This window comes from Vanessa cardui, chromosome 28, assembly GCF_905220365.1.
Source record: "Vanessa cardui chromosome 28, ilVanCard2.1, whole genome shotgun sequence".
Classification (NCBI taxonomy): domain Eukaryota; kingdom Metazoa; phylum Arthropoda; class Insecta; order Lepidoptera; family Nymphalidae; genus Vanessa; species Vanessa cardui.
Window position 1 is genome coordinate 7,218,753 of NC_061150.1, and position 27,379 is coordinate 7,246,131.

Sequence of the window (27,379 nt, forward strand, 5' to 3'; positions counted from 1 at the left end):
GGGCTAAAGGCCTCCTCCCCCTTTGAGGAGAAGGTTTGGAACATATTCCACCACGCTGTTCCAATGCGGGTTGGTGGAATACACTTGTTGATGGAATTTCTATGAAATTTGTCACAAGCAGATGTTTTCCTTCACCGCTGAGCACGAGATAAATTATAAAGACAAATTAAGCACATGAATCAGCGGTGCTTGCCTGGGTTTGAACCCGCAATCATCGGTTAAGATGCACGCGTTCTAACCACTGGGCCATCTCGACTCTTAGAAAGTAGATTACTAATGAGAAACTCAGTAGTTACTCTTTCGACTTATAAAAAGTGTTTCAAAAGAAAAGTTATTGCGTATAAATCATATATCAATATAGTAGAGCCACATAACGCCTGAAAAACAGTAAACAGCATCCGTGTGAAGTCGGGGCGGGTCACTAGTATAGCATATTGACGACCTCCGTGGTCGAGTAATGTGTACACTGGTTTTCATGGCTGGGAATCGAACCTGGGTCTCATCGAGTCGATGTAGAAAAATTTCATTAGTTTTCTATGTCGTCTTGGGTCTGGGTGTTTGTGGTATCGTTACTTCTGATTTTCCACAACACAAATGCTTTAGCTACTTACATTGGGATCAGAGTAGTGTATGTGATGTCTAATATTTATTAAAAACTAACATACAAATCGAACATATAGTATGTAATTAGTCCAAATATATGTTATACTCGTATTAACGTCTGGCAATTAAAGATAATTTATATAAATTATATACGATTGAACAATTATACGTGCCAGCTGTTCCGGATCTTAAATAGTGATGTGCGTAATATCGATATATCGAAAAACAAGATGACTGACATTTATTTCGAACTTTTAAAGTGATATTTGTTAAATCTATCTTAGATAGACTGACCTGGTCTCCATGAGCATATTATTCGATACAAGATTTTATAGATGATAAAAAAGCGTGAAGTTAATACCTGTTGACTTCCAAGCAGGATACATTAATTGAAATAATTGTATTTAATTAACATGACGTTGTATTTTTTAAATGTTAAAAAAGAGTAACTACTGAGTTTCTTGCCGGTTCTTCTCGGTAGAATCTACTTTCCGAACCGGTGGTAGCTTCACTTAATTGTAAAATGACGATTCAAAAGTGCTTATAAAAGCCTACTTGAATAAAGTTTATTTTGATTTTGATTTTTTTGGAACAACAACAACAGCCCGTAAATTTCCCACTGCTGGGCTAAGGCTCTCTCCCTTTAAGGAGAAGGTTTGAAACATATTACGAAATACATTTTGAAAGTTCAGGGGGTAGGTTGTGTTAAAATTGACAAAGTTTAAATCTCGAGGGTGGACTCATGACAGGTATTAACGAATCGTTGCAAAGAAATGCTAGTCTACATCACGTCTATAACTGATTTTGATGCGGTTTTTTTTAATAGATAGAGTGCTTCAACAGAAGAGTTTTGTATATAATACATGGACAATATAGTAAAGAAACACTGATCATTTTAGAAGTTTCTAATGTGATGTCGTGAATAAACAAATTCTGTAGTATATTTAGTATATGATTGCAGTGTCATTTTATTATTATCTTTTCGTTATTTGAAACAATCAATATAGCAAATTAATATAATTTAAATGTATATTTGTTTATTAATCATTATTAATTATAAACCAGTTGTTTCCGACGGCTTTCCTCGCGTTTTAAGAGTTAGTTGTCACGTGTTTGGCAAAGTAGCCTGTCTTCCTTAGAGTTCAAGTTTTCTTCATACCAAATTTCATCGAATTCGGTTCAGCGGTTTGGTCGTGAAAGACAGACAGACAGAAAGAGTTACTTTCACATTTATTCAGTGGCAGTAAATAGGGCTGTGACACCGGTGCCCAGGCACAGGGCGTTGACTCTCGGGGGCGCAAGAATAGACAGATTGGACAGGACTGTTGTTTTTTCTCTGAGCCCCTAGTACTCGATTCCAATACAAACGTACTTACATGCTAGTATCATTAATAACATACATCGCGCTCATTTTTTTGGCAGGGATCAGAGTAGTGTATGTGATGTCTAATATTTATTAAAAACTAACATACAAATCGAACATATAGTATGTAATTAGTCCAAATATATGTTATACTCGTATTAACGTCTGGCAATTAAAGATAATTTATATAAATTATATACGATTGAACAATTATACGTGCCAGCTGTTCCGGATCTTAAATAGTGATGTGCGTAATATCGATATATCGAAAAACAAGATGACTGACATTTATTTCGAACTTTTAAAGTGATATTTGTTAAATCTATCTTAGATAGACTGACCTGGTCTCCATGAGCATATTATTCGATACAAGATTTTATAGATGATAAAAAAGCGTGAAGTTAATACCTGTTGACTTCCAAGCAGGATACATTAATTGAAATAATTGTATTTAATTAACATGACGTTGTATTTTTTAAATGTTAAAAAAGAGTAACTACTGAGTTTCTTGCCGGTTCTTCTCGGTAGAATCTACTTTCCGAACCGGTGGTAGCTTCACTTAATTGTAAAATGACGATTCAAAAGTGCTTATAAAAGCCTACTTGAATAAAGTTTATTTTGATTTTGATTTTTTTGGAACAACAACAACAGCCCGTAAATTTCCCACTGCTGGGCTAAGGCTCTCTCCCTTTAAGGAGAAGGTTTGAAACATATTACGAAATACATTTTGAAAGTTCAGGGGGTAGGTTGTGTTAAAATTGACAAAGTTTAAATCTCGAGGGTGGACTCATGACAGGTATTAACGAATCGTTGCAAAGAAATGCTAGTCTACATCACGTCTATAACTGATTTTGATGCGGTTTTTTTTAATAGATAGAGTGCTTCAACAGAAGAGTTTTGTATATAATACATGGACAATATAGTAAAGAAACACTGATCATTTTAGAAGTTTCTAATGTGATGTCGTGAATAAACAAATTCTGTAGTATATTTAGTATATGATTGCAGTGTCATTTTATTATTATCTTTTCGTTATTTGAAACAATCAATATAGCAAATTAATATAATTTAAATGTATATTTGTTTATTAATCATTATTAATTATAAACCAGTTGTTTCCGACGGCTTTCCTCGCGTTTTAAGAGTTAGTTGTCACGTGTTTGGCAAAGTAGCCTGTCTTCCTTAGAGTTCAAGTTTTCTTCATACCAAATTTCATCGAATTCGGTTCAGCGGTTTGGTCGTGAAAGACAGACAGACAGAAAGAGTTACTTTTACATTTATACAGTGGCGTAAATAGGGCTGTGCTACCGGTGCCCAGGCACAGGGCGTAGACTCTCGGGGGCGCAAGAATAGACGGTCTGGGCAGGACTATTGTTTTTTCGCTGAGCCCCTAGTACTCGATTCCAATACAAACGTACTCACATGCTAGTATAATTAAAAACATACATCGCGCTCATTTTTTTGACAGCGAACGAGCGTATTTGTGTTTAGTGTTTATCGTTAATGGGCAACGCATTTGCAGTAGTGAACCTGCGTTTAAGTTTTAGTGAGTGAGGCAGTAAAATAGGCAAAGGGTCCCAAATAGGGCGCAGTTATAGAAGCTCCCACAGGGCGCAGAAAAGGCTATTTACGGCACTGTATTTATAATATTAGTAAAGATGAAATGCAAATATCATACATTTAAAATGAATGAAACGTCAATAATTATTGAATAAAATTTACATCACTATAAAAATTATGTAAACATCGATATCACTTTCAATTTAATTGCCCAATTTGCTACCGAGAAATCGAACCCGTGACCTTGTTATATTAATCCCAGATGTTTAACATATATGTGTATAAAAGTTATGCAACGATATCAATTTTAATTATCTGTTAAATATCGATATGAGTCACATCACTAGTAGACTCGAATTCGATTATTGACCTAATTATAACTACATTGACACGATAGGGTGACCATCAAATAATAAAACAAAATCAAAGTATACTTTATTCAAGTATTTACAAGCACTTTTGATTCGTCATTTAACAATTATGTGAAGCTACCACCGGAGCTGAGATGGCCCAGTGGTTAGAACGCGTGCATACCGTGCATACCTTAACCGTTGATTGCGGGTTCAAGCCCAGGCAAGCACCACGCTATGTGCTTAATTGGTGTAATAATTCATCTCGTGCTCAGCGGTGAAGAACATCGTGAGGAAACCTGCATGTGTCTAATTTCTGCCACATGTGCATTCCACCAACCCGCATTGGAACAGCGTGGTGGAATATGTTCCAAACCCTCTCCTTAATGGAAGAGGAGGTCTTATCTCTGCAGTGGGAAATTTACAGGCTGCTACTTTACCACCGATTAGAAATGTAAATGATGTCCTAAAATCCTCGCGCAACCATTTTGTGGAACCAGCTTTTGCCGGTGGTTTTTCCGAACCGATACGACATGGGAACCTTCAAGGAAAGAGCCTACTCCTTTCTTAAAGGCCGGCAACGCACCTGCAAGCCCCCTGGTGCTGCAGATGTCCATGGGCGGTGGTAGTCACTTTCCATCAGGTGAGCCTCCTGCTCGTTTGCCACCTATGTCATAAAAAAAAATATTCCACCGAGAAGAACCGCCAATAAACTCAGTAGTTACTTAGCATTAACTATACTATATAAAGTTGATATTATTTTTGATTTTTCATATAATAAGTCTGTCAGAATATTCTCGTAAAATACTAGCTGTGGTCCGCAGCTTTGCTCCCATTTTTTGTTGATCGTCAGGCTTAAAAAAACCCATACACAATGGCGTTACAAGAAATGTCAACTATTTATCACATCGCCATATTCCCAGCAGCCTTGGGAACTAAGATGTTACGTCCCTTGTGCCTGTTACCAAATCACCCTTAAAACCGGAACACAACAATACTGAGTACTGCTTGGCGGTATACCTGATGAGTCCCAGAAATGAGACCCAAATGCACAAAGCCCTACCACCAAGTAATCGAATCATGCCTATAAAATACTAGGAAACCGACCCGGCTTCGCACAGTGCATTGTTGATTCTACACAGTAGTTGGCTAATAGGCTATTCAATTTTTGCCGCCCCTACTTTTTTTGTAACATTTATGATCTGTGTCCTATCGTCCTCATTACATCGGTTTTTCTCGTTATTAGTATGATTATAAACTAGGTGATATTTCCGTCAGTTACTAGATTATTTTTCCAACCCGCTATGTAGTGACGAGTATGCGGATTACGGACGTAATGTGTATGCATATAGTTATAAGATTTTTTTTTATTTATGTAAGATAATAACAAATTTGGGCTAAATTTGCCGCCCTAGGTTCCAACCTACTTAGCCTATTGGTAAATCCGCCACTGATTCTACATATATTAGAGAATGTCTTAATTATTAGTGTTTCTTTGACATATTGTCCACGTATTACATACTAAAACTTTCCTCTCAAATCACTCTATCTATTAAAAAAAACCGCATCAAAATCCGTTGCGTAATTTCAAAGATCTGAGGATACATAGGGACAGACAGCGGTAAGCGACTTTGTTTTATACTATGTTATTATTATGATTATTTTCGAAGAAATCCCATTCTGTAGTCCAGACGCGTTTCACAACAGTAATATAACACCAGTACGTGTGTATTTTAGCAACTTATTTTAAACTAGCTGTACCCGCGACCTTACACGCGTTTGAATTTAAAAAAAAATAGCATAGCCTTAATAAATAAATATGAGACAACATTACATACATTATTCTGATCCCAATGTAAGTAGCTGAAGCACTTGTGTTGTGGAAAATCAGAATTAACGATACCACAAACACCCAGACCCGAGACAACGTAGAAAATTAATGAAAATTTTCTACTTATTACTTCACTTGATGGTAGGGCTTAGTGCAAGCCCGTCTGGGTAGGTACCACCCGCTCATCAGTTATTCTAACGCCAAATAACAGTACTCAGTATTGTTGTGTTCCGGTCTGAAGGGTGAGTGAGCCAGTGTAACTACAGGTACAAGGGACATAGCATCTTAGTTCCCAAGGTTGGTGGCACATTGACGATGTAAGTAATTTTAATATTTCTTACAGCGTCATTGTCTATGGGTGGTTAAACTATATCATAAAAAAATCGACTCGGGAATCGAACCTGGATCTTGACTGGTACCCTTGTAAACCGGTGTACACACGGTGTACCACGGAGATCCTTAACGGATAAATATTATGCATATTTCGTGAGATTCACTTATACATGCACCAAGCATGCTGTCTCATGTTACCAGTTACTCAAAAGTTGAATAAATAAAGTACACACATACATATAATAAAATTGGAGTGTCTGTTTGTAATATTAAAACAGCCCTTTTATACTCAATGCATATGTATACACGGTACATATACCAAAATAACACTTTACAATTTTTATCGGTCTGTCTGTTTGTTCCGGTTAATCTCTGGAACGGCTGGACCGATTTTGATGGTAATTTCACTGGCAGATAACTGATATAATAAGGAGTAACTTAGGCTAAAATATTTTTTATTTTGTTAAAATCAAACGCGTGCAAGGTCGCGGGTACAACTAGTATGTATATGTATTCTGAAGACTCACTACCTCACTCACTTCCCCGAAGGAGGTAATTCACTTACCAGAGTGTTCGTCTGTTAAATCGAGAGCACTCCAGTTCAAAATATTCATAGACCTTGTTTAGGTACTTTCTAAAACTTGTTGCATAATACTTTTCCAACTCATAACCTTTTGATAGCACTTAGGAATCAGAAAAAAGGTTGTATATAATTAAAGTAATTATTTACTAACAAAAACAACAATAACAGCCTGAAAACCCACTGTTGGGCTAAGACCTCCTCTGCCTTTTAGGAGAAGGTTTGGAACATATTCCACGACGTTCCAAAACGCGTTGATGGAATACAAAAGTAGCAGATTTTCTATGATATTAGACACATGCACATCCTCACGATAAACACAAATTGAGCACAGTGATCAGTGGTGCTTGCTTGGTAACCTGTTATCATCGGTTAAGATGCGCACGTTCTAACCACTGGACCTGTAACTAATGACCTGTTTGTTTCAGTGACCTGCAAGGGAACAACATCAGCATCATTTTCCAGAGTGATTTCCAGAACTTGAAAGAATTGAAAATCCTGTAAGTACATTTAATCATATTAAAGATATATATTCTTCAAATCAAATCAAAATAAAGTTAATTCAAGTTGGTTTTTACAAGCACTTTTGAATCGTCATTTTACAATTAAGTGAAGCTACCACCGGTTCGGAATGCAGATTCTACCGAGAAGTACCGGCAAGAAAATCAGTAGTATGCCATTAAAAATAATTCGATTTAAATAGTTATCACTAAAGAGTAAAGTAAAGTAACAGCCTGTAAATTTTTCACTGCTGGGCTAAAGCCTCCTCTTCCATTAAGGAGAGGGTTTGGAACATATTCCGCCACGCTGTTCCAATGCGGGTTGGTGGAATGCACATGTGGCAGCATTTCGTTGAAATTAGACACATGCAGGTTTCCTTACGATGTTTTCCTTCACCACTGAGCACGAGATGAATTATAAACACAAATTAAACACATATAGTGGTGCTTGCCTGGGTTTGAATTCGAAATCATCGGCCATCTCAGCCCTCCACTATCACTAAGGAACAGATAACAAAAGACGGCAATTAATACAACTATTAAATCAATTTCTAATATTATTTTTTGTTTCAGACAATTATCAGAGAATCAAATCCACACAATCGAACGCGATGCTTTCTTGGAACTGAACGCACTCGAGCGCTTGTGAGTAAAATAAATCAAATAAATAATGGAACGTCTTTACAAAGTTATGCTGTCCTCTAATACAATCGCAACAAATACAAAACCGACCAATCGCGATCGACGAAACGTTCCGTTTCGCACGGTGTGACCTTGTAGTGTTGTCATTTGTTTTTTTTTTTGTATTCAAATTTCAGGAAACTGAGCAATAATCGACTCGGCCACTTGCCTGATGGCCTTTTTGTGAGATTGAGGCATCTGCAACGTTTGTGAGTAGTTGGTTTGGGCTAACCCAGCCAATGGTGTGGTGCCCGCATACTCACCCCCGCCCCCCTTAAAATGCTGATGATTTACGTTTTACTAAGGTTTATTTATGTATATGTTATTATGTAAATATATAAGTGAGGAAAACCTTTTTAAAACAACACCTCAGCATTTCATTGAAATTCACAAATCAAATTTGAACTTTTATTTAAATTATATTCTATGTAAATATATTTATGTAATATATTATATACGTAATTAAATAGGCAATTATATATGTATTTATTTAATATTCAATGCAATAAATACTGCACTTCAAATATTTACACAAATAAACAGTTAATTACTTAATTTAAAACGCTGCAATATTGTAGATCTACTGACATTGTATTTACGACCATAACTATATTATAAATATATCTATATATGTATTTATAAAAGAGAAATACCACTAATTTATTAATCACGATATCTCAGAATATATTTGGCACATAGCTTCCTCATAAGGATAAGATGGTTTTAACGAAACTGCTCCCCTAAGGGGGTAAAACTTTATAAACATCGGGTAAAAGCTGAGATTCAGTTAGTATATTATAAGGTTGCTCTTTATCATAACCTGAATAGTATTTCCGAAATATGATTTAAGAAAAATGATTTTCAATAATCTTCGAAGAATTAATAATAATACAGGCTTGTATAATCTGTATGGTGCCTTTCAAATCTTTGCCGTGAATGATTAATTTATTAGCTGTCCTGCTCGCACTGATTGCAACAATAACAGTTACAATGACACATATATTGAGATGGAAAATAACAAATGTCTTAAAGACGAAATTACTTTTGACAAATGACTTTTTAAAGTACAAATGATTTTACAGCGATGCACAATACAATAAACTAAAGTATTACACTTAAAAAATAAAATTATTAATTAATAATACACAAAATTAAAAAAAGTGCCTGTATATTTCCGCGTGCAATGGTGGCAAGAATGCTAGCAGCGTTTCCCCGTTGAATCGCAATTCCGATCCGCTTTGCGAACGAACCAGCCCTCCTGTCACCAGTGGAGGCAATTTGATGTGTTATACTTTTTTAAAAGTTTGTTACTACTATTTCGATACAAGTGTAAACTGCCAAAGACATCATTGGAAATAGAAAAATTATTTATCATAAAGTATATTATGTAATATGTTTTTTTGTATGTATTTTTATTTGAAAGTTCCGATTTGATGGGTGATTCATACCTGTAGGTATTCCGGTGCTTTGAACTCGTAACCATATCCCCTGAGTTACCATTCCAAACGAATTGACTGATCGAATATGAACATAAATATCGATATAGCACGATTTAATCGATTTTCGAATCGTTTTCTATGTGTTGCAATTAATAAAAATAAATACACAGGGTTAAAATTTGAATAATTACTTCTTTGATAATGGAAATATTATATTAAAGTATTATAGCATTTTTTTTATAATTCTAATTACATTTTTAAATAATTAACATTACATATGTTACAAGCGTTAGTTACGAATATTGAGTGTATGTTTATGAAGTGTTAATGTAGCTTTATGTTCCGTTTAAGAAAAATAACATACATTTCTATTTTTTTTTAATTCAAGGCATTATAAGTTGCGACGTATGCCACGTTATCGATACCGACAGCAAAAAAATTCAAACTGTCAAAATATGATTCGATTTTTGAATCTGAAAATTGAATTGTTCATATTCGATCATTGGTTAAGGAATCGTAATTAAGGCCCAGCTTCGCAGACCTCTCGTTACCCTTGCTTAGCGGGTTTATATTCTTCACCAATAGACCCATCAACTCAATCTTGCCCTTAATGGTTAAAACCCCTTTGATTTGTGAACGAAACAAAAAAGCAATTTAAATAAGACTTTTTCCTATAGTAAATTTAGGCCTAGTGAGCCGTACACCAGTCCACTAGGCCTAAACTAAAATTAAATTATCATCGTCATTTTTAATAAATAAATGATTATATCGTTCACAAATCGAAATATAATCGTAAATTCATAATTTCTTCTAACCGTCATCCTCTAGCTAGGTTGCTCACCTTCAGGGCTTTCTATGGTGTAAGGTTGTACATACCCTACCCGGGGTACCATAGCTTTATGTGTATTGTAAATAAACTAGGTATAAGCTAGATATAATTTTTAGATTTAATAATGCTAAGATACACTACAATTACTTACCACCGCAGTCTTGACAGGCTTAGTGTACCGTTCGGGTACATATTTTCACCGAAATTTCTATTAATGTAATGTATTTATCGTACAAAATTTCTTCAATATAACTAATATTAAAGATTTCAACTGATATTTGTTTTTAGGCCTAGTGTACCGTCTGGTTACTTGCTTATATTTTTTTTAGCTACGACTTACTTTTGACATAGCTTAAAAATACATAATATTAAATTTCCGTCATTATATACATTTGACAAAAGACATATAATTGAAAAAAAAAAGTATATTTTTACGAACTACATATATATTAGGAAGCTTTTATTGGCTACATCGGTAAGTATATAACATATATTTGAAACATAATTTAAACTGACTTACAGGAGTCTTGAATGTTTTGAATTAATAAAATTCCGCAGAAATTTTTAACTTTGCCGTTTCTTAAATTCAAATTGTTTGTAAAAAATACATATTATTCGATACAAGATTTTATAGATGATAAAAAAGCGTGGAGTTAATACCTGTTGACTCCCAGGCAGGATATATTTCATACATATATAATTGTATTTAGCTGTTTAACGAATATGACTGTATTTTTTTAAATGTTGAAAAAGAGTAACTACTGAGTTTCTTGGCGGTTCTTCTCGGTAGAATCTACTTTCCGAAACCGTGGTAGCTTCGCTTAATTGTTAAATGACGATTCAAAAGTGCTTGTAAAAGCCTACTTGAATAAAGTCTAATTCGATATTTTGAATGTAGATCATACATAATTATTTACACTAATATTATAAATGAGAAAGTTATGTGTCTGTTATTCACAACCAAACCGCTAAATCGAATTTGATAAACAGACTGACCTCTGTGAACGAGTAGCGTGATTTCGGTCCCCGGTTCGTCCGGCCGAGTCGATGTAGATTACCATTAGTTTTCTATGTCGTCTCGTGTCTGGGTGTTTGTGGTATCGTTACTTCTGATGTTCCACAACACAAGTGCGTTAGCTGCTTACATTGAGATCAGAGTAGTGTGTGTGATGTCCAATCTATACTATTCTAACTATGTCTGTCTGACTATCTGTAGCTTACACGATCAAATCGCTGAAGCGATTTTGATGAAATTTAATATGAAACAAATTTTAACTCCAAGGAAGGACTTACTTTTTTCGCCTAACAATGAAACGTGAAAAATGAGAGCAAAGCTGTGGGCCGCAACTAGTAAAGTAACAGCCTATACATTTCCCACTGCTGAGATAAGGCCTCCTCTTCCATTAAGGAGATGGTTTGGAACATATTCCACCACGCTGTTCCAATGCAGGTTGATGGAATGCACATGTGGCAGAATTTCGATAAAATTAGACACATGTAGGTTTCCTCACGATGTTTTCCTTCACCGCCGAGCACGAGATGAATTATAAACACAAATTAAGCACATATATATAGTGGTGCTTGCCTGGGTTTGAACCCGCAATCATCAGTTAAGATGCACGCGTTCTAACCACAGTGCCATCTCAGCTTATCACAACTAGTATTTATATAAGATTTTTATTTTTTTTTCAATTTAGTTCCCAAGTTACGAGCGTTCATATAGTGCTCTGAGTATCGATACAATAATTAATTATATTAAAACGAACGCTCCGCACGACGCATTCACACCGGACGGTAGTCCCATAATACGATTAACTGGCCCACAATAGAGCGAGCGTGACTTTGACACTAGGGATGGGATTAGTCGATGTTTTTGTCGATAAACGTAATGTTTATTTCTTTGTATATATTTTTATTACGAGCTTAAATAATGCTTGGATTTATTGAATTGGTGAACGTGACTTCTGGAAAAGTATTACAAAACATGAATGGTTAGTGTACTTTATATAATAATAATAATATTTATTTCAAGTAGCATCGACTGATTTTGTTAGTATAAAAAAAAAACAAAAAAAAACTTAAATGTCTATGTTAGTACTTAACCTAAGGCTATCTTAAAAAAATATGAATCTAAGATATATGTTTCGATATATATAAAATACATAAGGTCCTGTTTGTGTATATAACAATTAGTAATCGCTCGTGGCTTCGCACGGGTAATGGCTGTCATGTGTCAGGCAAGAAAGTAGTCTATGTCCTTCTTTGGAGTTCAAGTTTGCTTCACACCAAATTTCATCAAAATCGGTTCAGCGGTTTGATCGTGAATGAACAGACGGACAGAGTTACTTTCACATTTATAATATTAGTATATATTATTATTGTGAAGTTGGTGTACAGAAATGATGTTCCAGTGAATGAAGACTAGAAAACGTCCTAATTGTGACGTTTGCCTTTAGTCATTTTACGTAGTAATACGTTATACTTATAATACATCATAATTACGTAGTAATACGTTTTGCGTAATTAATACATCTAGTTATCCCTTTAACTTATTGTTTTTATCAAGCTATCATCTTTACTTGTAACGAAATGTAAAAGAAACGGTCCCCGGCGCGGCACACTTTTTTCTGTTGTTTAGTACGGGTATAACATATCTGTTTATTAGAATATCATTGGTGTACAGTATAACGCTATCTTATAGTTACATTTTTTATTACTACAAGTTTAAAAAACTCCGTGGATATACATAACAAAATTGGAGTGTCTGTTTGTATTACTGAAATATATACGAGATAGATAATAATCTAACTGTATTTATAATTTTACGGTGACATATACATATAAGGCATTATGTTGAATAGATTTTCATCTATATTTGCAACATTTTGGAAAAAATATTCGCCAATATATGGAGGCTTCCTCACGACCGTAGAATTACTCTCACAAATTAAGGTTGACCTGATACAAAGGCTTCATGTAAATTAGATATATGTGGCAGATTTTCAAACGACACATGCAGGCTTCCTCACGATGTTTTCCTTTAGCGTACACATCTCAAACTAACTGCTTTATTTTCGGATTTGAACGTGAATCCGTTTAAACATTTCACGTGAAATACGAAGTGTAACACGGTCAAAATCAAAATCAAAATACACTTTATTCAAGTAGGCTTTTACAAGCACTTTTGAATCGTCATTTAACAATTAAGCGAAGCTACCACCGGTTCGGAAAGTAGATTCTACCGAGAATAACCGGCAAGGAACTCAGTAGTTACTCATTTTCAACATTTAAAAATACAGTCATGTTAGTTAAATACAATTATATATGTATGTAATACCCTGCCTGGAAGTCAACAAGTATTAGCTCCACGCTTTTTTATAGTCTGTATAATCTTGTATTGAATAACATGCCTTTATTAACAATGGTCTTTCCACCAAACACTCTACATGTTATATATTACAGATATTTTAGTTTATTTTTGAAAAAGCATATTTTTCGATACAAGATTTTTTAGATGATAAAAAAACGTGGAGTTAATACCTGTTGACTTCCAAGCAGGATATATTAATTTAAGTAATTGTATTTAACTAACATGACTTTGTATTTTTTAAATGTTAAAAACGAGTAACTACTTAGTTTCTTGCCGGTTCTTCTAAATCCAGGAAGGAAAGAAAACCGCGCTATTAAAATCGATTAAAGCGTTAAGGCTCTATTTACAAACAGCTCATACAATGCTGACCTGCCTGGATCAAGTATTTAATTAAAGCCTCCAGATGTGTACAACAACCCTTAATCCCGGCTTTGTGGGTATATTGTCTTTGTAAGCCGATCGGGTCCAGTAATAAACGAAAAATAATCTCTATTTTATGCTATAAAATAGCTAGTCAACGCGGTTCAAATATATTGGTGCTTTCAAAAATTTGAAACACTAGCGACTCGCCCCGACGTCGCACGGATGCTGATACTGAATATACTACAGAATGTCTTACAACGTTCACAGATTTTTTTTCATTAGACCAATGATGTTGTAGTAAACAGATATGTTATTAACGCGCAAAAAGTGAAGACTAGAAAACGTCCTAATTGGGACATTTGCCTTTAGTTTGTTTTACGTAGTAATACGTTATAATACATCATAATTACGTAGTAATACTTTTTGCGTAATTAAAACATCTAGTTATCCTTTTTACTTATTGTTTTTATCAAGCTATCCTTTTCACTTGTAACGAAATTTAAAATAAACGGTCCCCGGCGCCGCACACTTTTTTCTGTTGTTTAGTATGGATATAACATATCTGTTTATTAGAATATCATTGCGTCAGACAATACAAACTGCTAGGTCCCTACATTTTAAATCTGTTATATCTTCGAAAGTCTTCATTTAAATTGCATACTATAAAAGGCCATATTGATCTATATGAAATGCACAATGTATTTACTTAATAGGATAAGGAGTAATGCTATATTTCTTAAAATCACATCGTAAATAAGTCATAATTTCATAAAAAGTAAAGAAATATCTTATTTCCAGCTAGGAAAGTTAAAAGTCTCGGCATTTCTCTACTATATTATGTAAATATATGTATTAAACATGTAAACCTTCCTCTCGAATCTCTCTGTTTATTGATGAAAACCGCATTAAAATCTGTTGCGCAGTTTAAAAGATCCAAGCGGGAAGACACTATTAACGCTACCAAAGGATTAATAATCAAAAATAAATTTATTGTGCTTCTATGAAAAATTCTGCCACGTGTGTATTCCACCAAGTCGCATTGCAACAGCATGTTGGAATATGTTCTAAACTCCTTCTCAAAAGGGAGAGGAGGCCTTAGCCCAACAGTGGGAAATTTATAGGCTGTTGCTGTTGTTGGATGAAATATATTTTTATACTTTCACTTTATAATATGTTTTAAGTTAAGAATAATATACATTTACTTAAATCACTAATAATCGTAGATGTACAAAAACATAGATATAAAAAAATAGACAATTTTATCGATAAGAACACCGCCCATCACTAACCCCAAACCTACTTAAGACACCATGTAACTATGCTGACAGTATGATATATGCCCATGTGAACGGACAGACAAATTTTATTATGATCGTCCAGTTAATATTGAAAATCGGGTCAAATCTGAAATGGTCATACGTGGATCAATTTTTAAATATTTGATCCTTGTAGCCACGATGAAATACTTAACAAAAATCTATTGTTACACCACTATTAAAGTAATAAGCATAAACGGTATATCTACTAGTAGGTGAAAATACAACAACAGCCTGTAATTTTCCCACTGCTGGGCTAAGTCCTCCTCTCCCTTTTGAGGAGGAGTTTGGAACATATTCCGCCGCGCTGTTGCAATGCAACCCGAATGTGGAATACACATGTGGCAGAATTTCTATGAAATTTGACACATTCAGATTTCCTCACGATGATTATAAACACAAATTAAGCACATGAATATTCAGTGGTTCTTGCACGCGTTCTAACCACGGGGCCATCTCGTCTCTAGTAGGTGTATATAAATCGTGTCAAATCAATTAATTTTTATTATTAATAAAAAAACATTGTCCAAAAATCCACAACAGCACGATTTCTAAGATATTTTATGCCTCGCACAACAACTCTGTGGGACCAGCTTTCGTCGGCGGTTTTTCCGAACCGATACGACATGGGAACCTTTAAGGAATGGCGTACTCTTTCCTTCCACCTGTCCGTCTGCCTATGGCTAAATGCTGAACCGTATTTGATGGCATTTGATATGAAGTAATGATTTTTGACTGTCCTAATGAGCAACTCCAAAACCCGACCGAAGCTTTATCTAACTAGTCAGTATATAATCAAATTAGCTGTTGTCCGCAGCTTTGCTCCCGTGGAAGATAAATATTACGTTAATTAAAAACCTCTGTGTATGTACGATATTTTTGTATATTTAACCCCTAAGTAGAGAATAGAGTAGTAAGATACGTTTCTACACATTTTTAATCTGTTGCCCGAAAATAATTTAGGTTTCTAACTTCAAAAATGTCGGATTTCCATATAAACTTACCACCCTAATTTCACCCCCTTAGGGGTGGAATTTCCAAAATTACGTTCCTACTGGGTGTCGTAATATAACGATTCTACTCCCCATATTAGAAGGCCGTAACTTAAATAGTTCAAGCTCGGCGATGATGAGTCAGTCAGTCAGTTAATAAGTATAGAATATAATTTGAAGGATATTTGTTTCATAAATAATAAAACTTAATTTAATTTACACTTAAAAAAACAGCTCGGAATAAAAAAAAGTACATTTACTGTATTTCTAAAGTGTAGTTGCTTTTCTATAGCGCTGGGTATGAACAAACCTGACGCCATTTTATTGCGTACACTTCAGCCCATTTTAAAGTATAAACATTTGTTTTTTTTACATACAACAACAGCCTGTTAATTTCCCACTGCTGGGCTAAGGCCTCTTCTGCCTTTGAGGAGTAGGTTTGGAACATATTCCACAATGCTTTTCCAATCCGGATTGGTGAATACACAAGTGGCATATTGCATAGAAAATTACTACCCACCCGCCCCATCTTCGCTCCGGTGCAAAGCTGACTTCGTTACTTTACGACAACACATTAGAAACATCTAAAATCAGTGTTTCTTAACTATATTGTTCATGTATTATATACAAAAACCTTCCTCTCGAATCACTCTATCTATTTAAAAAAACCGCTTCAAAATCCGTTGCGTAGGTTTAAAGATTTAAGCATACATAGGGATATATGGACTGAGAAAGCGACTTTGTTCTATACTATGTAGTGTTACGAAATTTAATTAACACTAGCTGTGCCCGCGACCTTATACGTGTTTTTATAGTCTAAGTTACTCCATATTATATCAGAAATTGCAACCGGCACCAATTTTGACTGGACTTTCCAGAGATTAGCCGGAACAAACAGACAGACAGACCGACAAAAATTGTAATGTTGGTATATGTACTGTGTACATACAAATGCATTGAGTAAAAAAGGGCTATTTTAATATTACAAGCAGACACTCCAATTTGATTACATAGATTTAATGTGTGTCCACTTTATCTGGCTGTAAGTGTACGTTTCGTACAGCGAGTCCTCAAAGGCAGAATTCTTCAAAGGCTCTGTATGGCCTTTATGCTAGACTTAACTATTATTCAAGTAAATGATTCAACACTCCACAAAGTTATCCATTGTGGAAATTTGTAGAAAGTACTGTTTATGTAGAGCACGCCTTTTGAAAATTAAGTCGAAAAATTGTGCTAGTAGACGCCCGCGGCGTGACTCGCATTTTAGCTGTCAACAACAAACAACAACAACAACAGCCTGTAAATTCCCAATGCTGGACTAAAGGCCTCCTCTCTCTTTGAGGAGAAGGTTTTGGAACACATTCCACCACGCTGTTCCAATGCGGGTTGCTGGAATACACATGTGGCAGAATTTCTATGAAATTTGTCACATGCAGGTTTCCTCACGATGTTTTCCTTCACAGCTGAGCACGAAATGAATTATAAAGACAAATTAAGCACATGAATCGTGCATCTTACCGATGATTGCGGGTTCAAACCCAGGCAAGCACCATTATATATATATATATATATATGTGCTTAATTTGTGTTTATAAATCTCGTGCTCGGCGGTGAAGGAAAACATCGCGAGGAAATGATTGTGTCTAATTTCATCGAAAAACAGCCATATGTGCATTCCACCAACCCGCATTGGAACAGCGTGATGAAATATGTTCCAAGCCCTCTCTTTAATGGGAGAGGAGGCCATTGGGAGCAGTGGGAAATTTCCCGTGCGTTTACCTTAATTGACCTGCACAAAACTCTACCACCAAGTAAGACATGATATTTGACCCCCATTTGACCAGCTGATACAGAGTGTTACAAAAGAGAATTCACCATTATATTATCATGATCCAAATCCTTCCGGTCCGTAACTTCCGACGCATTATGTGTGTCAACGTAGAAACATGGCCGCGCATAATATTATCCTATGTTCGTCTTTTGATATCTTAAGCCTCAACACACATAGTTTAGAGATTCAATCTACGATATCACGATTATAACTTATTCTATATACTAGCTAGCCGTCCCGGTATATAAATAGTTATGGCTGGCGGCTTTACTCGCGTTTTAGAGTGTTGGTTGTCACGAGTTAAGCCAAAAAACAAAGCCTATTTGCCTTGAAGTTCAAATTTGCTTCATACTACATTTCGTATGAAATGAAATTCGTTTATATAACATTTATTATGTAATTTTATGTATTTTTATATCATTTTATTATCTTTGCGGTAGGGTTTTGTGCAAGCCCGTCTGGGTAGGTAGTGGTACCATCCACTCATCAGTTATTCTACCGCCAAACAACAGTACTCAGTATTGTTGTGTCGGTTTGAAGGCTGAGTCAGTGTAACTACAGGCACAAGGAACATAGCATCTTAGTTCCCAAGGTTGGTGGCGCATTGACGATTTAAGGAATAAGTAGTTAATATTTATATATAAATAATAATAAAAAAAAAAAAACATTTGATTTCGACGATGTTCTTTACTCTGGAACCACACATGAGAACCAACACATGAAAACACGAGCCAAGCCATATATATAAGATTGTATGTATCCTATTTGGATTACAAACACAGACAACCCTAGCAAAGATGAAATTTTTAGGTGAAAATATCTTGTTACATATGAAAGAATGGGGAGAGAAAATGGGGCTCCCATGGGAATCGCTGGGAAGTCTATTGCTTGGGAATTATTCATGGAACACACTCTTCACGTAAGGCGGTGTAATTCAGTGAAGGAATGCTATGGTTCAGTCGTTAAAACACGAATGTCTATACTGAGGATAACGGTTTCAAATCCGGATGAACAACGTTGATTGTTTATGTGGTTTGTATTTGGTGTGAAGGAATATATCGTGAGGTAACCTACACATCGGTTGAAACTCTGTCAAAAAAATTGTTTATATGTAGATTGCTATCAACAGGTAACATAATGCCTTATATATATCAAATTAAAATATGTTTTTTTTATGGTATAGGTTGCGGGACAAGCAAATGGGCCACCTGATGGTAAGTGGTCACCATCACCCATAGACAATGATGCTGTAAGAAATATTAACTATTCCTTTCATCGCCAATGCGCCACCAAACTTGGGAACTAAGATGTTACGTCCCTTGTGCCTGTAGTTACACTTTATTTAAAATAGAATAAATTGTTAGCTAGGTAAACATTGCGAGGAAGCCTTCATGTTTTGGTAAACTATACCAAATATATGTCTAATTCATATGAATCCTTTGTTTCAAAGTGTTGTATTTATAGGCTGTCATATAATCAATATAATGCCTTATATAATACAAATTTAAATCGACAAAGAAACGTTACACTTTCTTATCGATTTTCAAAAAATTATCACTGATTCGAAAATAATCACATCAGACCTGAGAAGAACCGGTTAAAAAAATGGAAGAATTGTTGCTTTTTTTGGTAGATTTTATATAGAGCTTATCGATAACCATACAAAATAAAGTAACAGCCCGTAAATTTCCTACTATTGGGCTAAAGCCTCCTCTCCTATTGAGGAAAGAGTTTTTGGAACATATTCTACCACGCTGTTGGGCCTGGGCCATCTCCGCTCACAAAAACAAACAATACAAAATAAAAAAGACACCAAACTGACTGACATTTTGTCTTTGTCTGTGTACAATCTTGGCCAAAATTATTAGGCACATTTGTGAATTCATTTATTCTTGACCCCGGCATGCCTTCAATTGGTAAACATGAATTGTGCAGTAGTGTAGTCCCTTAACCAATTAATCAAAATATACTTTAGTCAAGCTGGCTTTTACAACACAAGCACTTTGGAATCGTCATTTAACAATTAAGTGGAGCTACCACCGGTTAGGAATGTATATTCTACCGAGAAGAAACTCAGCAATATTTTTTGACATTTAAAAGACAAATTACATGTAACTTGGTGGTAGGGCTTCGTGCAAACCCTGGGCAGTATCACCGTAGTGATATATTCTACCGCCAAACAACAGTACTCAGGATTATTGTATTATTGTTTTAAAAAAGTCTGCGGAATTTTATTATAGAAATGGATACCTTGCCCCAAGACAGATTTATTGACTTTGCGGAGTCGGAAACTTGGCGTTATAAGCTTATCCTTACTTGTGCACATACAATGATTATCACTGATCTTATCAAAGAGATCAATGTTACTGTGAATATACATAATATTATTGTAAATATACTGTGACGCAACAGTGGGTATTCCTACTTTGTTAAAAACATCCCGAAGAGAGTCTCTCTTGAATCTAAGGCTTTTTTTACGGTGTTTTTTGGCGAGGCTGTCATTTCAATATCAAGGTGAAGTGAATGTAATTAACTATTGAAATACATTGTATATCAATAGTAAAGACGTAACAATTTTATCACTAGAATTGAAATGCTTTTCCAAGAATTTGCATAACAATTGAAGGAAAATCTCAAAAGCTTCTCTTGTAAACACAAATGAAGGGTGACTTCATTCGATTTGGATGCGAAAAGCGCTGTCGATTTTGATGGAAATTAAATTATTAAAACACATACAATTCGGAAACTTTTTTGAATGTCTGTTTTTTTTTTTTAATTTACATATTGTCAATTCAATTTGACAAAGGAAAACAGATTAAAAATCCTTAGATTAACGTGATCAGTGTAATTTGCTCCGTTATATTGTGCACATCTAAGAGTTTATAATTAACTAGCCCCGGCTTCGCACGGGTGCATTGCTGATACTAAACTTATGGCAGAAGGATACAACAGAAGAGCTGAGATGGCCCAGTGGTTAGAACACAGCATTTTAATTAAATCTACACGATATTTATGTGCTTAATTTGGGTTTCTAATTCATCTCGTGCTCGGCGGTGAAGGAAAACATCATGAGGAAACCTGCATGTGTCTAATTTCATCGAAGTTCTGCCTCGTGTGCATTACACCAACTCTCATTTAAACAGCGTGGTGGAATATGTGCCAAACCCTCTCCTTAATGGAAGGCCTCCTTATCTCAGCAGTGGGAAATTTACAGGCTGTTACTTTACTTTACTTTAATAAACATAAAAAAATACAAACTAACTGATAACCTCCTTTTCGAAGTCGGTTAAAAACCAAGAGACGCTTGAAACAACCACTAATTTTCCTAATGATCCCTCCAATAAGGCTTGTCTAATTATAATAATCCTTCAGAAACGGAGACAATAGCCGTAGGGATTCGAACCTTGTCTTAAAACTATTGATTAATATTTGAGATGGAGTTGGCTAGCTTAAATATTAATAGTGGCAATACCGAGGCGGTCTTTATAGTCTGTACATGAATTTTAAATGGATATTGATTTATGACGTTGAGAAAATGGTATGGTCAGCGGAAATTTTATTTACATTTCGAATTAAGTTTTATATTATTCTTTTTTAATCTGTTTCTTAATTATTACGATTGAATTGAAAAACAAGATGTAGTAATAAATAGATTATATTTCTGGTAATAACAATCCTGTATTCTAATTAAAACTTCTCTGTTTGTTATAGAATATTCTCAATGTATCAAGAGTTTTTTTTGTTATTATTATTTTACGCTACATAAAAAAGGCACGGGCTCGCAGTTGCCCGTGCCTTTTTTTTTAATTTTATTTAATATTTTTGTGACAATGTTTGGTGTACAGAGATTTACTATAACAGTAGTTACTATTCTAACATTATTATGTGTGATAAGTATCAAGAGTATCATGAGTATCATGAGTATCATGTGTCAAGAGTTTAGGTTCAAGGAAGTCCGAAATATTAAATGTAGGTATTTTTTATAATTATTTTTGTGGCAACTTGGAAATGATAGACGAAAATTCTAAAATGGATCAAATTAAAAAAGAATGTCAACTATTAAAAAGTTTAATAAGACATGGCAACTTTTTGGTTTTCTCCATCGTATTGAAAAAAATAACATCATAAATCCAAATACTAAAATAGTCTAAAACTATCATTTTCTACGTTTTAATATTTAAAATAAAAGTATTTATTTAATAAAATTCTATATATAATCGAAGTCAAAAGGTCGCGTAATAAAATAAACCGCGCGAAAAATGAAATCCGCCATCTTGTATTCAGTGTTAAATGAAGCCGTGAAAGATTCGAAATACGAACTTAGAAAAAAATACTAATAATTCCACCCCTGAAGTCGTTGTCCAAAAAGGTTTCTTATGTCTCAAGTGACATAAAAACAAACTGCCGGCCGTAATAGATGTTAAGATTGTTCCACGTTGACGGTTTTTTGAACTGACAAAGATTTATTGCATATTTATTATATTTATATTTTGATTATTTAATTTTAGGTTTCATACAAAATTTCATGGTGGTAGGGCTTTGTGCAAGCCCGTCTAGTTAGGTACCACCCACTCATCAGTTATTCTACCGCCAAATAACAGTACTCAGTATTGTTACCAATACCAATCAGTAATACTTAATGAGCTAACTTGAGGCACAAGATACATCTCAGTTCACGAGGTAGGTGAACCATTGGTTACCATTACAACGCCAATATCGATTAGCGGTGGTGACCACTTACCATCAGGTGGCCGTTATATCGGCTTAAGTATTTTAAAAAAAAAACATATTTTGAAATTAAACCGTTATTATTTTTAACAATATAGTTAAGTAATAATTATATTTATTTATTATATTAAATATGAGTTATCAACGAAAACATAATATGTTATTTTATTATTTTCGTCCTACTTTTTAAGCAAGTGTGTGTTTTTCTTTATGGTAAATATATTTCTTCATTAATCCGGCTTTATCCTCGTGTGGATGCGGCTTTATCCAACTAAATTGGCATTTTCAAATCCCTACGACACGGCTCCACAAAATGGCGGATTTCGCGCCAAAACAATAGCTTATTGACATTTCGTTTTATGACGTTTGCCTTGTTTATTTTTTATTGCAGTGGATTTTTAATGCTTCTGCTAGTACACAGCCATATTTTTACTGTTATCACTAAAATCATTTCTCTTTTTTAATTTTAATGAATTAGAAATTAATACGTTTGAAAATAGCTTATTTTATAAAAAAAAAAAAAAAAAACGAATGAAATAAGAGATAAATTTTATCTTTAAATATTAAAACCTTGAATTAATTAATTATTGATTATATGTTAATGAAAAAAAATGGACATAAATGTCACTACAGTACACTAAACGCATACCAGTAAAGTAGTATGGCGAACGGCATGTGTCAATCATAGCAAACTCAAGCTCAAATTCCTTCATTCAACAGAAGCATTACACTTGTTACTTAGTGGTAGGGCTTTGTGCAAGCCTGTATGGGTAGGTACCACCCACTCATCAGTTATTCTACCACTAAACAACAGTACTCAGTATTGTTGTGTTCCGGTTTGAAGACTGAGCCAGTGTAACTACAGGCGCAAAGGACATAACATCTTAGATCCCAAGATTGGTGGCGCATTGACGATGTAAGGAATAGTCAATATTTCTTACAGCGTCATTGTCTATGGGTAATGGTGAACACTTACCATCAGGTGGCCCATATGCTCGTCCGCCAACCTATAACACCATGACCTGAGAAGAACCGGCGAAAGAAACTCAGCGGTTCTGAAGCTGTCACATACCGAGATAATAAAGTAGGCGCGTATGAGTTCTGTTGTAGTGCGACAATATATCTAGATATATAAATAATTTTATTTAAAAACATACAAATAAGTCATAATTAACTTAGTTTTCTACAATTAATTGTTCCTTCTCTATAGCAACTTGTTTGATATATTTTTATTATCATAATTACACACTATAAAACAAAGTCGCTTACCACTGTCTGTATGTATGCTTACCTAGATCTTTGAAATACTCAACAGATATGAATACGTTTTTTTTTTAATAGGTTGATTCAAGTAGGATTATTAGTAATATACAGGCAAAATATAGTTACGAAACGCTGATAAATTTAGAAATTTCTAATTTGATGTCGTAAATAAACAAATTCTGGAGAATATTCAGTATCAGTATTGCACCCGTGCGAAGCCGGGGCGGGTCCCTAGTAGTATAAAATCTGTGGACACGTCATTAGTACATTAGTACATCTGTTAATGGTACTTATTAATTAAAAAGCTTTTTATTTTTCACGAAAGAAAATTAAATAACAAATAATGTTGACATATTAACTTTTTTTGCAAAACCTAACCACATGTCTGAGGCTTAAATATATTCAGCCTAACATACAAAGCGTTAAATTAAAAAAAATAAATAAAACGAACGAACGTAACTTCCGCTTATATTAATTACAGACGTGTAAAATTACAATAACAATTCGAATATATTCGCTGTTTAAATAATATGATATATTGGCTTACGTTAAACAAACGAATTTGTTTAAGAGAAATGCTATGAAATTTCATCTAACACTTTCATGCAACATTGTATTTTAAATATATTTAACGGCTTAATATATATTGAGTTCACAACAAAGTTTGTGCCATTCTATTTTAAAAAAAAAACGTCAAAAGTCATGAAAATGACTCTTTTAGAAAGGAATTTCTTGAGCTATTCATTTGTTTAGATAATCTATGCATATATTAAAATTTGAGTGTCTGTTTGTAGTCACTACATAGTATAAAAAGCGGTTCTTTTTAATAGATAGCACTCTATCACTATTCGAGAAGAAGGTTTTTATGTATAATATATGGACAGTTTAGCAAAGAAACACTGATAGTTTTAGAAGTTTCCACCGTTATATTCGAATTCTTATGTTATTACTATACTTATGTACAGTCGGGGTAAGAAAAGGTTACTGTCACCTTAAGATCTATTTTCGTGTGCTCAGTATGAGCGATAATCTGCTTTACAGATCGAAAATACTTATATGACACTGACAGACATATTTTGACAATTCAGTAAAATATATCAAATCCAATATGAATTTGTAATGACTAATTACGCCATTATAAAGATTACACGTTGATATAACCAGACGTAGTCCAAAGATGTTGCACTATTTTGAGCCAAGTTATCATACCGTGAAATTTAATTTTATATGCAGCTGTCAGTTTAGTGCTTTAGTTTTAAAAGGTACTAAGAATTTACGACTTTATAAAGGAATGAATTTGAAAACTGACGAAGGTTTTCTTACTCAGACTGTACTAAAAACAAAAAGTTATATTTCGGTTATATTTTTTGTCAATCAAAGAAAAACCACAAAGATCCAAAAACATTTACTATAAAGGACACAGAGCACTCCACTCAAAGACGGGGCTCATTAGACTCACCGACTTCCGGAGTCAAGATGGCGTTCCATCCGGTCGCGCTCAGTCGACGTCTGACTGCCTTCCGGTGCGGACGTGCGGAACGTTATTTCAGTTAAATTGAGGTTTCCATTATGAATTAGCTGCTATCGTTTGTTTGAAGCGATATCCCCTTTGTTCAAGCTTTACTAAATATAGTAATGGGAAATTCCGATGTTTTTTTTTATATATATGTTATATTTGGTTGTAAAATCGAAACAGACAGACAGAGAAATATTCCACCGCTAAACAACAGTACTCATGTTGCGTTCCGATTTGAACGGTCAGTGAACCAGTCTAACTACAGGCACAAGGGACATAACATCTTAGGTCCCAAGATTGGTACCACATTGATGATGTAAGGAATGGTCAATATTTCTTACAGCGCCATTGTCTATGGGCAGTGGTGACTTACCATTAGGTAGCCCATACGCTCGTCCGCCAACCTATATTATAAAATAAGAAAACAATAATTCCCCTTTCCACTGCTTCCTTCTTGGGTCCTTTCCTTGAGAATCTTTGGAGTTTGGACCTTATTAATCCACGCTACTACAATTCTAGTTTTTGGATGCACACGTGGCAAAGTTTATTCTCACGATGAAATCATCTCAGATTTTAAGATATATATATCGGACTCTGCTGTCTGTCTGTTCATTAATGAAAAACGCCTGATGTATAACATTCTATATTATATAACAATTTTGTACTACATCAAAATCCGAATCTATCCTCATAATAATTCCACCCACAGCTGGGCTAAGACTCCTAAGTAATAGGTTGGGGAAAAAGTTTCTTCGTATTTTATATGAAAATTCAAAAAGTTTTTTTTTATAGTTTATTTATATTTGACTAAAGTATGTAGGTGCCATTTTGTTCCATAACTTTTTGCCATCTTGTTGGTAGTGACATGACCCCTTTGCTGTAAAAATTTTGGGGCTTCTGATCGAAAAACTGCGACAAGTGGTTTTGGCTGTCCTCTCGTGATGTTAACCTGACACTGCCTAAGGAATTCTGCAGAGACCGAAACAGATGAAAATCTGAAGGTGCAAGGTCAGGACTATACGGCGGATGCATTAATACCCCCCAGCCAAACTCTCGTAATTTTTGTTGAGTGGCTAAAGATGTGTGAGGTCTAGCGTTATCATGGTGAAAAACCACACCCCTTCTGTTGATCAATTGTGGCCGCTTTCTCTCAATTTCTTGCTTCAATCTCATCAATTGTTCGCAATACAGTTCTGAATCGATGGTCCTGCCGAGCGGTAACAGCTCATAATGAATGATTCCCTTCCAATCCCACCATACACACAGCATTACCTTGTTGCGAGTTAATCCGGGTTTTGCCACAGTCTGTGAAGCTTGACCGGCCTTTGACCACGATCTTTTTCGCACGTTCTTGTCGTATGTGATCCACTTTTCATCACCAGTTATCAGCTTCTTCAAAAATGGTTCGGTTTCATTACGTCGTAATAAAGAATCACAAATGAGTACACGGTTCATTAGGTTTCTTTCAGTGAGTTCATGAGGCACCCATATATCGAGCTTTTTTGTGTACCCAGCTTTATTCAAATGAGTCAAAACCATTTTGTGGTCAATTGCCAGTTCTTCAGCTACATCGTAACTACTAATATGCCGATCTTGCTCCATTCTTTGCTTTCATTGCTTTTTCAAAAATGGCATCAATTTTGTCCATAACAGGGCGAACAGAGCGAGATGCATCTTTGATATCAAAATTTCCGGCTTGAAAACGCTTAAACCAAACTTGCGCTACTCTCAAAGATACTGCATTAGGTCCATAAACATCACAAATTTTTTTCGCGGTTTGAGTTGTATTTTTACCTTTTTTATAGTAAAATTTTAAAATGTATCGAATTTCTTCTTTAGATTCACTCATTTTAACAACAACAAAAACAAATGAAAATCACACAAATTCCTAATTTGAATTTGGAAGTGCCTTCTTTAAAATTAAAACTTTT

At 34.7% G+C, this 27,379-nt stretch overlaps 1 protein-coding gene across 1 annotated transcript in view; it reads left to right on the forward strand.

Moving 5' to 3' along the window:
* Positions 1-27,379, forward strand: part of LOC124541518 (protein slit) — a 152,163-nt gene that overhangs the window by 76,139 nt on the left and 48,645 nt on the right. Inside the window, exons 3-5 of the mRNA XM_047119434.1 lie at positions 7,049-7,120; positions 7,694-7,765; positions 7,939-8,010. Of these exons, the coding sequence (XP_046975390.1) occupies positions 7,049-7,120; positions 7,694-7,765; positions 7,939-8,010 (216 nt within the window). The remainder of the gene's footprint in view (positions 1-7,048; positions 7,121-7,693; positions 7,766-7,938; positions 8,011-27,379) is intronic.